The sequence below is a fragment of the Melanotaenia boesemani genome, chromosome 20 (genome assembly GCF_017639745.1).
Source record: "Melanotaenia boesemani isolate fMelBoe1 chromosome 20, fMelBoe1.pri, whole genome shotgun sequence".
In the NCBI taxonomy this organism is placed as follows: domain Eukaryota; kingdom Metazoa; phylum Chordata; class Actinopteri; order Atheriniformes; family Melanotaeniidae; genus Melanotaenia; species Melanotaenia boesemani.
This window is the reverse complement of record NC_055701.1, coordinates 17,904,225-17,917,780: the sequence shown is the minus strand read 5'-3', so window position 1 is coordinate 17,917,780 and position 13,556 is coordinate 17,904,225. Positions and strand designations below refer to the sequence as shown.

Here is a 13,556-nt window from a genome sequence, read left to right as displayed (position 1 = left end):
ATGATTGTCTGTGTTCTATTACACATAAAACATATACAAATTATTGCATTCTGTTTAAATTTTCATTTTACTCAATATTCCTACTATTAGAAAAGTCAGTGATCACACATGAAACTGTTATGGCTCATTCAGACTATGTCATAAATGTGTTTATTCTCCAGCTAAGTTACTATTAGAAAAACTCTGCACTTCACAAATTACTGAAAAATGAAGGGAACCATTATCTCATTTTGTTTGGTAATTTACAATCATGTGAATCACAGGCTAAAGAATCTAAGGAAAGGATTATTAAAGCATCTGTACTTTATCACCCACAAAGCTCCTTTTAAAAACCTCTAGATGTCAAGACGATTGGATCCCAGTCATCAAAAGTACTACAAATCTATTCAGACCAACATCATCACATGACACCTTCTAGTTTCTTTAATCTGTTTTCAATGTTGCATCAATGTAAAGTTTTAAAAGTGTTGTTTTTCTACAGTACACCAAAACTTTTAGTTTTTGAAAACAAAACTATTTTTAAAGCCACAAAAAAGCATGTATCTGTTATTTAAAGTATACAAAGACACCTTTGTAAGCTGTAGTTTTCAAATATGTCTGAGTTAATTCAAAGTATTTCCTCAATGAATCAATGCCTATTAGCATAACTGAGAGCAATAGAACCAGAATTGTTAATAATTCTAAGAAGAAAAATGTGGATCAACTATAAAGAAAACCCTGTCCATCTAAGGATATTTTATTACTGAACATAAAACAAGTGTTCAATCCAGACACTTAATCAGCTGTGTGTGTGTGAGAGAGAGAGGGACATAGAGGCCCTTTTCTGCCCAGGCAATTACATGGACACCTGTGCCATTTCACTGAGGCATTGCTTTGGAGATTACCTCTGATGAAGGACCCATCGCTTTCAGACATTTACACTCCAACAAACACTGATGAATCCTCTGTGAAACGTACAGCCGGTGTCAGTTGCTAAACTCTGCACTCACCAGTCACTCATGGCACTAAACCAAGCACTGATGAACTTTGTTACAAACAGGGAGACACTTACAACAGATACGAATGTCATAATGACAGAACACACAAAAACGGGAAATCTAAAAGCACTAAGTTCAAACAAAAACAGAGCGCAGCCAGTCTTCAGTCAACAGAGCTACATCACCAGTGAAGCAAAACAATGAACTGAAACTGATCTAAATAAAAATGGTTACCAATCAGAATGTGAATAGAGAAAAAGGAAAGATGTGAGAGATGGAGACAGAAATAAGGACAAGCAGAAATTTTGTGAATCAAGGAATTTATCACAACCTGGCTGTCATAAAAACACAGCAGAAAAAGAGAGAGGAAACAAACAGAGAAGATTAGGAGAGAGGGAGAGTGGAGATGATATTAGGAAAAAGGTTTAATTAAAAGTAAAACAGTCTAACTAAGACATAAAATAACAGAAATAAGTAAAAAAATGATGATAGAAACAGCTGACCAATCAGTGGCATATGGAAGAAAATGAGAGATCAACTCGGAGGTGAAGGGACACTGAAGCATCTATAGAGACTAAAGGTCCCACACACAACTTTAAATATGTGTTTGTCTGCTTTATAGTAATATTATACTATGTGTTACAACACACATCCACCTTGATGTTTTCTGTTATCTTGACATCTGGTAAGAAAGTGTATGTGAGTGTGGTTGTGGGGCTAGCTTTAAGCTGATGTCACATGACAGGGCAGGGGTGTCTAAGTTGGTCCTTGATGGCTGCTGTCCAGCAGGTGTTTTCTATTTCCAACAGCAGCACATCTGAATCAGATCAACGTGTTTTGACAGCACTGGATTACATAAAAAGAGCTGTTTAATTTGAATTAGGTGTGTTGGGGCAGGGAAACATCTAAAACCTTTAAGACTATTGAGGACTGCAGCCAGTCACCCCTGTCATCATGTGACACCTTCAGGTGGAGTTGTGCACACCATTTTTATAACTGAAAAATACCATTTAGTTTCAGTTATTGTTTTGATGTCTGTTATACTGTATTTAAACAATGTTATCGCAGAGGTTTGTTGCCATAATCTCTCTACACACCAGTGTTAAGGTTAAAATTCAATTTAGCTACTGCAGCAACAATCCTATTTGGAGTGAAAGTTCAAATAAAAGGTATTTCCTGTCATGGTATTTAAAAATATGATGTAAAATTAAATATGTGTCCACTTATTCCAGACTTGACTGTGGTCAAGCTTTATGATATTTCCTATCAGTGCATTTCATTCTGTGCCAGAGACCTAAAACTGTGTCAGCAATAGTCCATTAAAGGTGATAATACAATCAGGACAGCAAGGCTTTAAGCAGATTATGGTAGCTGGAAGGAGAGCAACAGCTGTTTATGTGTGGGCAAGCACACGTGGGTGGGTGGTTGTCACCTGCCTCCATATAAGTCACATCTGTCACAGAAAGAGATTATCGTGCAATTTAACACTGCAGGTTAAGACAAAAAAAAAAACATCTGGGGACAAAAAAGCAAATTTATAGTCACAAGTAAATACCAAGGATGGATTTTATCCCAAAAGCATATAATTATATTTTAATCTAGACTTCATAGGATGGCTCCCTTTCATTTCTTACAAAATTGCATTATATTTATTAATACTTTGAGTGGAGCATAGATTAACAATCCTATGGCACTGTCATGAAAATAAAACTTATTTACAAAATGAGATAAACAGAAAGATCATGAAAATCTTATTAAAATCTAAGCACATATTCTTACTTACTCTTTTACACTGGAGAGCAATTTTGAGATAGAAAACATGACTTACTCAAGTCTCTTCTCATTTCCAAGAGCCCCTTTCCCTTCTCTAAATCTAACTATTACTGTCATAATTCCATGCAGTCCCTTTTCTTACAAACTTGCCTCACTTGCTTTTGCATTATTTATTGATTTCCTGCATGTTCCATCTCCACAGCTCAGACTTTTTTTCAGATTTACTGCACTGAGATGTGGATAGACACAGCAACAGAAGTTGTTTTTCTAACAAGATAAAACCCTAGGCTACTCAAGGTTTTTCTGCCTTTTTAGGATCAGCTGCTTCTTCTACCATTGTAGCTCCGTTTCAACTTCAGCAATTTAAGTTTTATGCTGTGATTTGTTGAAAAGATTAACTCACTGAAATCTGTGAAATAACACCAAATCGTTTCACCACATTATGCATTTAGTTGGCAAAAATCATCCTGGAGCTTTTGAAACAGTTGAAATGTTGGTTAGCAGTTTTGTCAAGGTGACATACATATCCTCCTGGTACATGTGAAGTAGTATAAAGACAAAAAAAGCCAGAAGATTTTGTGCAAACACAAGATTTCCATATTCATTTGTAGACCTGAAAAAATATTACACATACATAAATTATATTTAACCTCTAATGGTTTATTTGTGATAATTCACATGTGTTGTTTCAGACATAACTCATGCAGTTTGCTTATTTTTAATCCCCTTTTGAATTTTTTCAACTCAGTGACTTAACCAGACAAATTACTCTCTTTTCAAATCAACAAAATGGCAAAGTTGGCACTCAGGCCCACACAGTGAGAAGCCATATTGGGTAAAGGCACTATCACACAGCTACTCTACTACAGACACACAAGAGCTTGAAGCATATTTTTACAGCATACTGTATTTTCTCTTTGGCTACTTTACTGCCTGACCTTTTGAATTGTGCTGAATTACAAAACAATGACATGAATGATTTATTAAAAAAAACATCAAAGACTGCTAAATCATTAGCTGGGATAATAGCAGCAGATATAAGCTGCTGTAAATGGTACTTCATGTGTGCATGCGAGTGTATGTGTTTGCACAGCGCGCATCCTCCTTGAGAATTTTGCTAATCATCACATTCTCTCTCCTCTTTGATTATAATACAGTCACAACCCCACCAACACCCTGGCAACAAGACTCCATGGCAACAATGTGAAGACAGGGCACCATGGAAACAGCGTTTCTCCTCTAAGCACTGATGGACGCTGGGAGTTGTTGTTCAAGTGTAGAGGATAAGCTATCAATTGTAACTTTATTCTACTAAAAGAAGTGGGATTTATTTATTTGGGGGTTTTTTTGTGCATCTTACACAATCTTGTGTACACTGTATGCAACACTAAACCTGTAATTTTCAATAAATCAGAATCCAAGTTTTTTGTTTTTGTTTTTGTCACTGTTTTTGTGGCATCTATATACACTTCAAACATACTACATCCAAATGCAGAAAGATTGTTGGTAAGTATTACTTTGGGCTCCTTCACACAGTGTTCTCAGAGACTTGACAACTCCAAAGAAATGGTTTACCACACATGTGCAAACTGATTTGTGTGTGTTGGTGATTTACAATAATCAAATATTTTGGTGATAATTCTAAAAAATAGTCACACATTATTCTGTTGTTTTTGTGTGAATGGTTAACTCTTTCGATTAAGCTTAAACAAGCATAGATACAAAGTGTGTACTTTGAGGAATGCAAAGACATGCCATGTCTTGGTTGATGTCGGTGTGAGAGCATCATATTCTCCCATTACTGCCATTAGTTTTTGTTTTGTGTAGCAAACAATTAAATTTGTTGAAGATAGGTAGAGGTAAAGAACAAAAAGGAGAAAAAAGTGGACCATCTGGGAGAAACAGAAATGCACTGCTTAGTGAAAGATCTGCTGATAAACAAGCTGAAAGCTTGAGCATAGAAACACTATCCTTAAGGTAAAAGTCAGGATCAGCACATACAAAGACATCCTCTGAGCATGTGGAATACAATATGGCATCTAAACAAAATGACAAATGAAGTCAGCTTCATATTGTCTATAAAAAATCATGCCATCACTAAGGGTATGAGGTGTAAAACAAAAGTAGTGCACGGTTCCCTTTAATAGAGGCGTCAATTGAGCTCTTTGACTACCACTGCTACAGCCATTGTATGCCTTACGTACTCCAGAAACATCCTTGCCAAAGACAGCTACTGACTGTTATCCAGCAACAGCACAATGACAAACTCAATTGGGTAACTGCTAGGTCACCGCTGGGAATAAAAAAGCAATTATTCATATGTTTAACCCAGAAATCCACTGCATCAGTCACTGTTTGGGCAGGGCATTAGCATGCCTTGGCTAGCAACTATCATGTCTTGTCTCTGCAAAGTAGCAATCAAGTTCAAGTAGCAGATGTTTACAAATTATTTTTAGTTTATGAGGATGTATTATAAGTATGTATATTTTTTTCCTACTGGTCCTAGTGACAGCACTTAAAATGTGTCTTAATAATGGACCCCAAGGATGCAATATCACTGTATTTTCTTCTTAACTTATAAGAGATAAATTATATTAGAAATTATGCTATATACTGAAAAAGAATATATTGGTAAATTTATTGTCATCATACTTATTGTAATAATTTATAGTCAACTAAATTTTATATCAATGTAGCTCAGTTCCATTACTGCCTTTTTAAAAGACAAATAGCATTCTGGGAAATGCCTCAATCACACACTGCTGAATAGCTGTAATGTGATTTTTCTGAGGGGAAGCTGCAGTTCCACACCAATATACAAAAAAAATAAAGCACAGACAGCAAGACAAGAAGGGCAAAAAGAGTGAAAACAGAAGCTAGAGGGCCGCCATAAGAGGGAGAGAGACCAGCAGAGCAGCACTGAAGGTGGTTGGTTGAGCGAAGTGAAGAAACACTAAGAGAGTAACTGCAGGGAGAGAAAAGGCATCAAAGGGAAAGGGAGAGAAGAGAGGGAGAGAAGCAAAGCTGATACAGCTTCTGAGCGGAACGAATGTGTTTGGAGCAGCCGAATATAGGTCACACATCTCCAGCGACTCCTTCCTTCCCTTTACTGTACCAGTTTCTTGCAGTATGTGATTTATATGAAATACTACATGATCTGGACCATAGTTTGTGTATATGGGCTCTTCTGAATTTACCGTTGAGCTTTTTAAGTTAAATTCCACTGAATGAAAGGAAGGTTTGACAACTACCTGTTCTACAATTAAATCTACTGTTGTCTGAGCTGAAAACAACAACAAAACAAACTCTATCTGCTCTGATGTCTGCTGGTGTGTTTGTACAAATATTTTTTGGCAAATACTGTTTATGCAGACAGTTAAAGAATGTGCATCTAGATAATAGGATGGTACGCTATGGGATTATTCAGTAGTAAATGGATTCATAGCTTGTTTGCTTTCACAAACTAAGGAGCAAAAAAAAAAAAAAAAAAAAAGAAGAAGGGAAGGGAAGGGAAGGGAAGGGAAGGGAACTGTTGAGTGGAATATCAGAATGCAAACAAGCAGGAATAAACACCAAAATTCACACCGGTCTGTCTCTGTTAACACTTCACATCAGCTGTTAACATATTTACAGGACTGAATACTAGGGGAACTGGTGGTAATCTAGCTCAAATCTGTCACATATACAACAATAAAAAATTTAAAAATTACATATACATATATATATATATATGTATATGTAATTTTAAAATATTCCACACATAAATATATGCAGTTTTACAAGCATTTGGGGTATTTTTACATTGATATACATTATATACATAAGAGAGCACAATGAGGACAATTACTACTTTGTCACACAAGTATAAGAATAAAAACTATGTTTGAAAATTTTATGCCTGTATCACATCACGTTAGTCTTGATTTCTGTTTGTAACACATATTGTTACTGCTACTAACCAACTCAGTCTGAATATGTAGGGATTATACAGTAGTCCAATGCCACCTGACATTTCATGCTTGGCTGACCAGTCAGCCATCGTGTTTTCTGCTTGGGTTGAGAGGGTGACACAGAGAGGAGTCGGCTGTGGTTTTAGGGGATGGAGGGACAAATGGAGGAATGGTGTGGTGTAACTTTAAAGGATGGAGGGAGGAAATCAGCAGAGGAATAAAACTAAGCGGTTGCTAGACAGACACGTCCCAGGAGGATTGATTACTCAGTGCCCCGCTTCATGAAGTCAACTTTTTAGATATCAAATCAGGCCGGAGCATGGTAACTCAATAAGTCACTCCATTTTCAGATCTCACAGAGGCTTTCAGAGTGTGCTGTGTGGGACTTTGGGGTCTGCTTATATGGTGGTCTGCAAATCAATGCTATAATCAATAAATTGCTGTCATACTCATGGGAAATGAAACAGTGGAAATGGCTGTTGCATTTTGTTGTAAATGCATAATATAAGGCTTATAATGGACAGTTATATTGTATTTACCTGAAACAGCAAAGAGGGATCTTAAATAGAGAGCAGCAGCCTTCTTGGCCCTGGTACCCACACATTTATTCACACAACCACTCACACACTAATACATGACATCACTGCCAATGTGAGAGGCATTTAAACCCATATCAGATTAACGCAAGATGGGGGAGGATAAGTAGCTTGGAGAGGAAGGATACTGGAATCAAAGTCAGTGGGCAAGACTGTGTTTTGTGAGATTGGGTGAATGGGTGTCAAAGCTATAAAATGAAAAGTAAAGTAAGGTAAGAGGCAAGAGGCCTGTGTTTTTGCTGAGGAGGATGTACAATGAAGGCCATACAAGTTCATCACAAATAGAGTGATTGTTTTACCAAAAATAAGAATTTGATTAGGCTTACTTAAGTTTTAGCTGAATAAATACTAAATATGATACTAACTGTTCATTTGTCTCTCTCACTTATCTCACATAGGCTATTTCAGCTACACACAAATACACTTCCTTCTCCTCCCACACCAAGGAGCCCCCCTCCTCCTCCTTCACTCTCCTGTGCCGGCCCATACCCACCCATGGATCCCATTTCCATCCCACTCACAACGCAATAAAATAGACTGAAATGGACTCTACAGTAACATGGTTTGGAATGGTTATTGCTGAAGGCAAAACTGTCTACCCTCCCTTACCAGATTGGCATTAATCCGAAAGCCAGCCTTATGGATGCAAAAGCCCATGTCAGCCCTCGTTTGGCCAATTTTTCTGCGGCTCTGCTCTGAATTAATCTACCAAGCCGGGCAGCCAGGCCCCGATGCTCCGCACCGCAGTGAGGAATAAAACGAGGTGTTTACTTGTTTAATCAACATATCATGCCTATTTCTTATAGTGTTGTTTGGAGCCTTAAAAAATCATTCCAGTCGACTGTGGTAAAGCAACACCTGCCATGACGTGCATCAACATGAAAAACCGTAAAGCATCCTGCAGCATAAACGTGCATCTGTGCAAATCCGGGTTTTATCACGCCAAGGACGCATAATCTGCCATTAATGTTTAGCTCTATTACATAGACACATATTCTCAATGGCTTACCTCAGTAAAAAACGACTCCATCCTGCCTACTCCTCCCAGACGTTGCGCGCCCAGCCCGGCCGAGCGCAGACACCGGCTCCGGTCTCGGGTGCGCAAATCTCACCAATGGGAAGGTGAGCGCGTTTGTCGAGATAGGCAAGAGGTGGCGGTAGCTCTGTGTTCCTGTTTCCCATTCAACGAGCGCTAATTTTACAATCCCGAAATGACTGCTTATCACACACCTCAACAGCATCCGGGCGCCATGCCACATGAGGAAAAATCCAAGGAAGCTTTAATGATACGTCGGAGGAGCGCTAATTGAAGCGCCCAGGTTGTTCAGGTCTGCGTCGTTTGAAAGACCCAGTTGTGCGTGTTTGAGTGTGTGTGTGTTTGAGTGTATGTATGTGCTGTGTGCGGGTACGTGCGTATGCGCGTGTGTGTGTGTGTGTGTGTGGCAGTGTGTACCATGCGAGGGTCTGAGGGAGAAGACCAGTCCCGGGTGAAATAAGCTCGACGCTGCCACGCCGCACACACCGACGGGGCGGTGCAGACAGAGCCTCCTCCAATAGCCTACAACATACAAATACACACATATAGTTGAATGTGTTGTATGTTGCATTCATCTTACTGTTTTAATAAAATACTGCAGTATAATGCATGCTATTTACTGGATCTTGCTTTATTTTTTTAGACTATTCCAATGGATTTCGTGATATTTGATCTTTTGAAAATATGAATTTAACGTTTAATTTTTCTTAAGTAATGCTAAAACCGTTGCTATCATCCACGTGAAGCCTGACTTTTCAATATTGACAAAAGAAAAATGTAATAAACCGTTTCTGTTAAGGTGGCTTGCCAAAAAGCCATGCCATATTTATTTCCCAATATGTTGACTTTTACTTTGTATTGTTGAGTAGAAATTACATGGTCGAACAATAAAATAAGGAATTTATAATAAGAAAAATGTTGAATAAATTGATGTTTAAATCAGCAAAGTAGCAACAGCGGCCAGGAAAATAAACACTGATGCTTTTCCAAAATCAGACCATAAAGAGAAGTAGCAGAGAGAAAGTGCCTAATATTTCTCTAAGATCATTGCTACAAAAGAGGGCGGAGGGTGATGGTGGTTGGGTTATCAGCCAAACCTTCCTCAGGGTGAAAATAATATGCCACCGCACACACATAGGACCAGATTAGTTATGGTAATCAAAAAGAATAGCACATTAAGTTCCCAAAGACAACTGTTAGTCAGACTGCGATGGGAACAGAGAGACAGCTGGTTTATGTGATGTGGAGCATGTTCAATTTTATTCTTCTTTTGAGAGAACCGGGCTGTGAAAGCCAGGTGCAGCCATCATGAAGCCCAGCAGGCTGGGGCCACTCTGGGGTAAAGTATTATGATGCTCAGCCTGTTCCCTCTGGAGCCCTGGAGGTATAAGGGGAGGAAATGAAGGAAGGTGCATCGTTTAGTAAGTCAACAAAATATTCCTTAGTTAACTCAACTTTACTCGGACTTAACAACATGTCTCTGTGTAGGTTTCCATGTACATTATGCACATGCATAAACGCTCAAAAATGTGACCTGATCCTTCCAACTAAAAATGAGAAGCATTGAAGTGCACCTGCACCACATACCCATTACTCAGGTTCACTGTAAGTTCTAAAGCACATCAAGACACTGGACAGGTTTCTATATAATGTGCATAAACATTTAAATTCCTACTCCTTAACAGAATTGCACTTACATTACTCTCTGTGGGAGATGACAGATGGTGTGAAAGTTGTTACTTATAATAAAAACAGTGACGCCTCTGCACTGCAAAGTACAGTGCAAATATTGAAATCAAGTTAGAAACAACCTGCTAAGAATTAAGCTTCAAGAGACAATTTAATGTTAGTAGTAGTAGACACACTTGGTGTCAAATCCATTAGCTAATTAGCTGATCCACTGAAGTGGCCTGCAGCAGTGTTTACAAATTAGCAATGCAATGTCAAATGATATTTATTAAATTTAGATTATATATCATATATTTATCATTATTAAACAGATTTGAATGAATGAATGAATGAACAAATTTATTTCGAACAAAAAATAAAAAATATAAAATAAAAATATGTTTCAAAACAAGAGAAAACAATTCTTTAGAAAACCAAAACACATTGCTTGTACAAATCAAAATGTTAACAGGTTCGAAAAAGGAGTGGGAAGAAGTATACACTTTTTGTTACTCCCACCCCTTCCGATTTTGCTGTATATTGCATTCATGACATACAACACAAAATATCACTGCTTGCTATGATTACAACTCAAAAAAGCTATTTATCCAGCGCACTTATCCTCTAACATGCACATGTAAATAGAAACACATGAAAGTCTTTTGCTCATGACAACAGTGGGGCTGAGTAACATTCAGCACTGAATTGTGGTTTAGTCAGGAGCAGAACTCTGCTTAGTCATCTGGCCTCAGTTCTCTTTTTCTCCTTCATGTCTCCTTCTCCTCTTACTGTTACACTGAATGTGTGTGATGGTGGATGGTACATCAATAGGTCCTGTGGTACAGATTACTAATCTCTCCCATCCACAATGCTCAGTCTTCATCTCTATGTACATTTATAAAACATATGTGTCAAAGTCTATAGCATGCAGAACGTTCTGTGAGTGAGTATGAAATACGTGTGTGCCTTTCATATGTTGCATGTGGTAAAGGACATCACTCACAATGTCACAGCCAATCAGTTTTACGACTGCAGCAGCTATAAATCTCTCTTCATTTATTGCCCTCTTTCTTTTCCAGTCTCGTCTTTTGTAAACCTACTCCTCTTTCACTCCAGACACATCTGTTAATAGTTGTGTGAGCAGACATCCAGAATCAGAGACACAGAGAAACTCAGCATGGATTGTCTGGACTGATCATCAACCATACACTGTGGCAGTTTACCTATAAAATAGAACAATCCAAAATAAGGCCTAAGATCACAAAAGACAAATGACCATTGTCAGGTTGAATTTGTCATAATATGTTATATCAGGAGTATGAGTAAATTCAAATCCTAATGCCCCTAATTCTTCTAATGTAAGTCGATCTTTGTCTTGCAGTAAATCAACAACTGTAGTCCATTGTTTATGAACTGTAAAACACAGTTTACAACCATTTACACTAGTCAAAATACAGTACTGAAATCATGAAATCTTAAATATTTGTGGTTACTTAACCACTCTAATTTAATGTTTTATATTACTTAAAATGATTAAACCCTTGCCGACACAAGGTAAATACATTATTCATATTTGATCTTTCAAATAACTATCAGCACATTTTTGTAATTTCTAAAAATACATTTTAACTAACAATCACTCTGGAGCACAAAAAATAGAACTTTTCTTTTATTGTGATTTTGTATCTTACAAAAATATTTCCATTAGTCTAGATACAGATAACACACTGAAAACCTAAAATCCTCTGGAGTGAAATATAGTAATGATGCCACAGCACACTGATTATTAGTGGACCAGAAAGTTAAGTGAAAAGAAGCAGATATTTAAATTATTCTGTCTGGTGTCAGAGTTCAATCTTCAGAGATCAAGACACTCAAGAAGACATATTTTTATGTTCAGCACACACATACATGCACACATGCACACACAGGGAGTGTCATATATGAGGTCACCTGCATGACTCATCCAACACAGAGTTTGTGAATTTGGATTCAAGTGACATTTCCAAGGCTGAAGGACTCATTGTGAAATATGATTATTATAGATGGAACTTATTTATTTTAATTGATTAATGAATTAATTAGCTCATTATTTATTGTCTTTATATTGTAAAAGCTAGATGTTAAAGATATCATTTCTGTAAGCTGTTTATCTTGTTGGTGTTGCTGTAATTCTCTACAAAGGTCAATCTCTTCCTCCTCCCATCTCTGATACCTCCGCAGATTGACTCTTTTAAATGTTATCAGAAGACTTTTTTTTAATTATCAATGTGGTTATTTTAGTTTCTTTTAAGGCATCGTGCCCAACAAAAAAAGTGTTTGTCCTTCAATAATCCTCTACTAATAATACGTATGTATCTGTGGCCACTTAAAAAAAGACAAATCTAACAATTCTTTCTAAACTTTTATTCTATCAGGGGAGCCTGACATAGACATAATTAATAAATGATTCTGCTGAACAACTATTTAAAAGCAATGTATGATTTTCATTGGTTAATTTTTAGTGAATTACTTTTGCAGTTTCAAGCTATTTCTATGACTACTGTGGGTTTTTCTTTCATTAACAAATGGGTGTCAACAATTTTGTCCATTTCTGTGGATATTTGCATTAACAAACAAACAAACAAGCAAACAAACAACAACAACAACAACAAAAAACACAATTAAATCAGGAGGACATTACTGAAATTATTAAATCACAAGATAAATATAGATAATGGATCAGCTATTATAAGAATCATATAATGATATAATCCAACCAAGAATTAGCACATGCATGAACTAGTTTTTAATCATCAGAATGAGTCTAAATGTTTACATTTTTTATTTACTTTATTTTGCAGGTGAAAACATCCAGAGAATCTGCATGGTAAAGTGGTGTTACTGTTTGGAGACAGAATTTATGCTTTCGGTTTTTTCTGTATTAGAGAGCACAAAAATCAGTGATAATAAAACAGAGAAGTACTTGTGTCTGGGCCTAAATGGCTTTGTTAGTATGTTGATATACTTTGGACAGAAAATGAGTAATGTTTTTAAAATATTACCTCAACATGATGATGTATGAATGAAGCCTCAACATTTCTACACGACATCTGCTCAACCCAACAGGAAGTGAGACAGTTAGGGCTGCCACAGATGTACCAGCAAGGACAGGAAAACTAGTAATGATTAAATTTTAAAAGGTTTGGGGGTGTGAGGATGCACACGCATGTGAATTCTAAATGTGTGAAGATTTCTTACCTGCTGTGTTGGGTTTATACTGTATGGGTGCATGCACAGGAAGAGGCTCAATCTAATTAAAGATCTCTAGAGGGATGACTTCATCTCGATTCTTATCCCCCTACCCACCTCCTACTCAGACCCCTGCCCATGCACCCCCATCTACTGCACCCTGCCCCCACCCTTGCTATCCCTTGCACCATCCACAGGCTGCACAGCACTAGAAGAGTCTTTGGACTGAATTAGTTGTCAGTGCAGCCCTCTGTAATTCCCAACCGTGAGTGGGATAATTTAATCAGTCAGCTATAGCCTGCAGCATAACATGCATGTCTGTATG

At 37.4% G+C, this 13,556-nt stretch overlaps 1 protein-coding gene across 1 annotated transcript in view; it reads right to left on the bottom strand.

Moving 5' to 3' along the window:
- The window catches only part of myo10l1 (myosin X, like 1), a 41,793-nt gene extending 33,418 nt beyond the window's left edge, over positions 1–8,375 (bottom strand). The window contains exon 1 of the mRNA XM_041971216.1: positions 8,306–8,375. Coding sequence (XP_041827150.1) covers positions 8,306–8,326 — 21 coding nt within the window. The 5' untranslated portion in view covers positions 8,327–8,375. The remainder of the gene's footprint in view (positions 1–8,305) is intronic.
- Between the last annotated feature and the right edge of the window lie 5,181 nt (positions 8,376–13,556).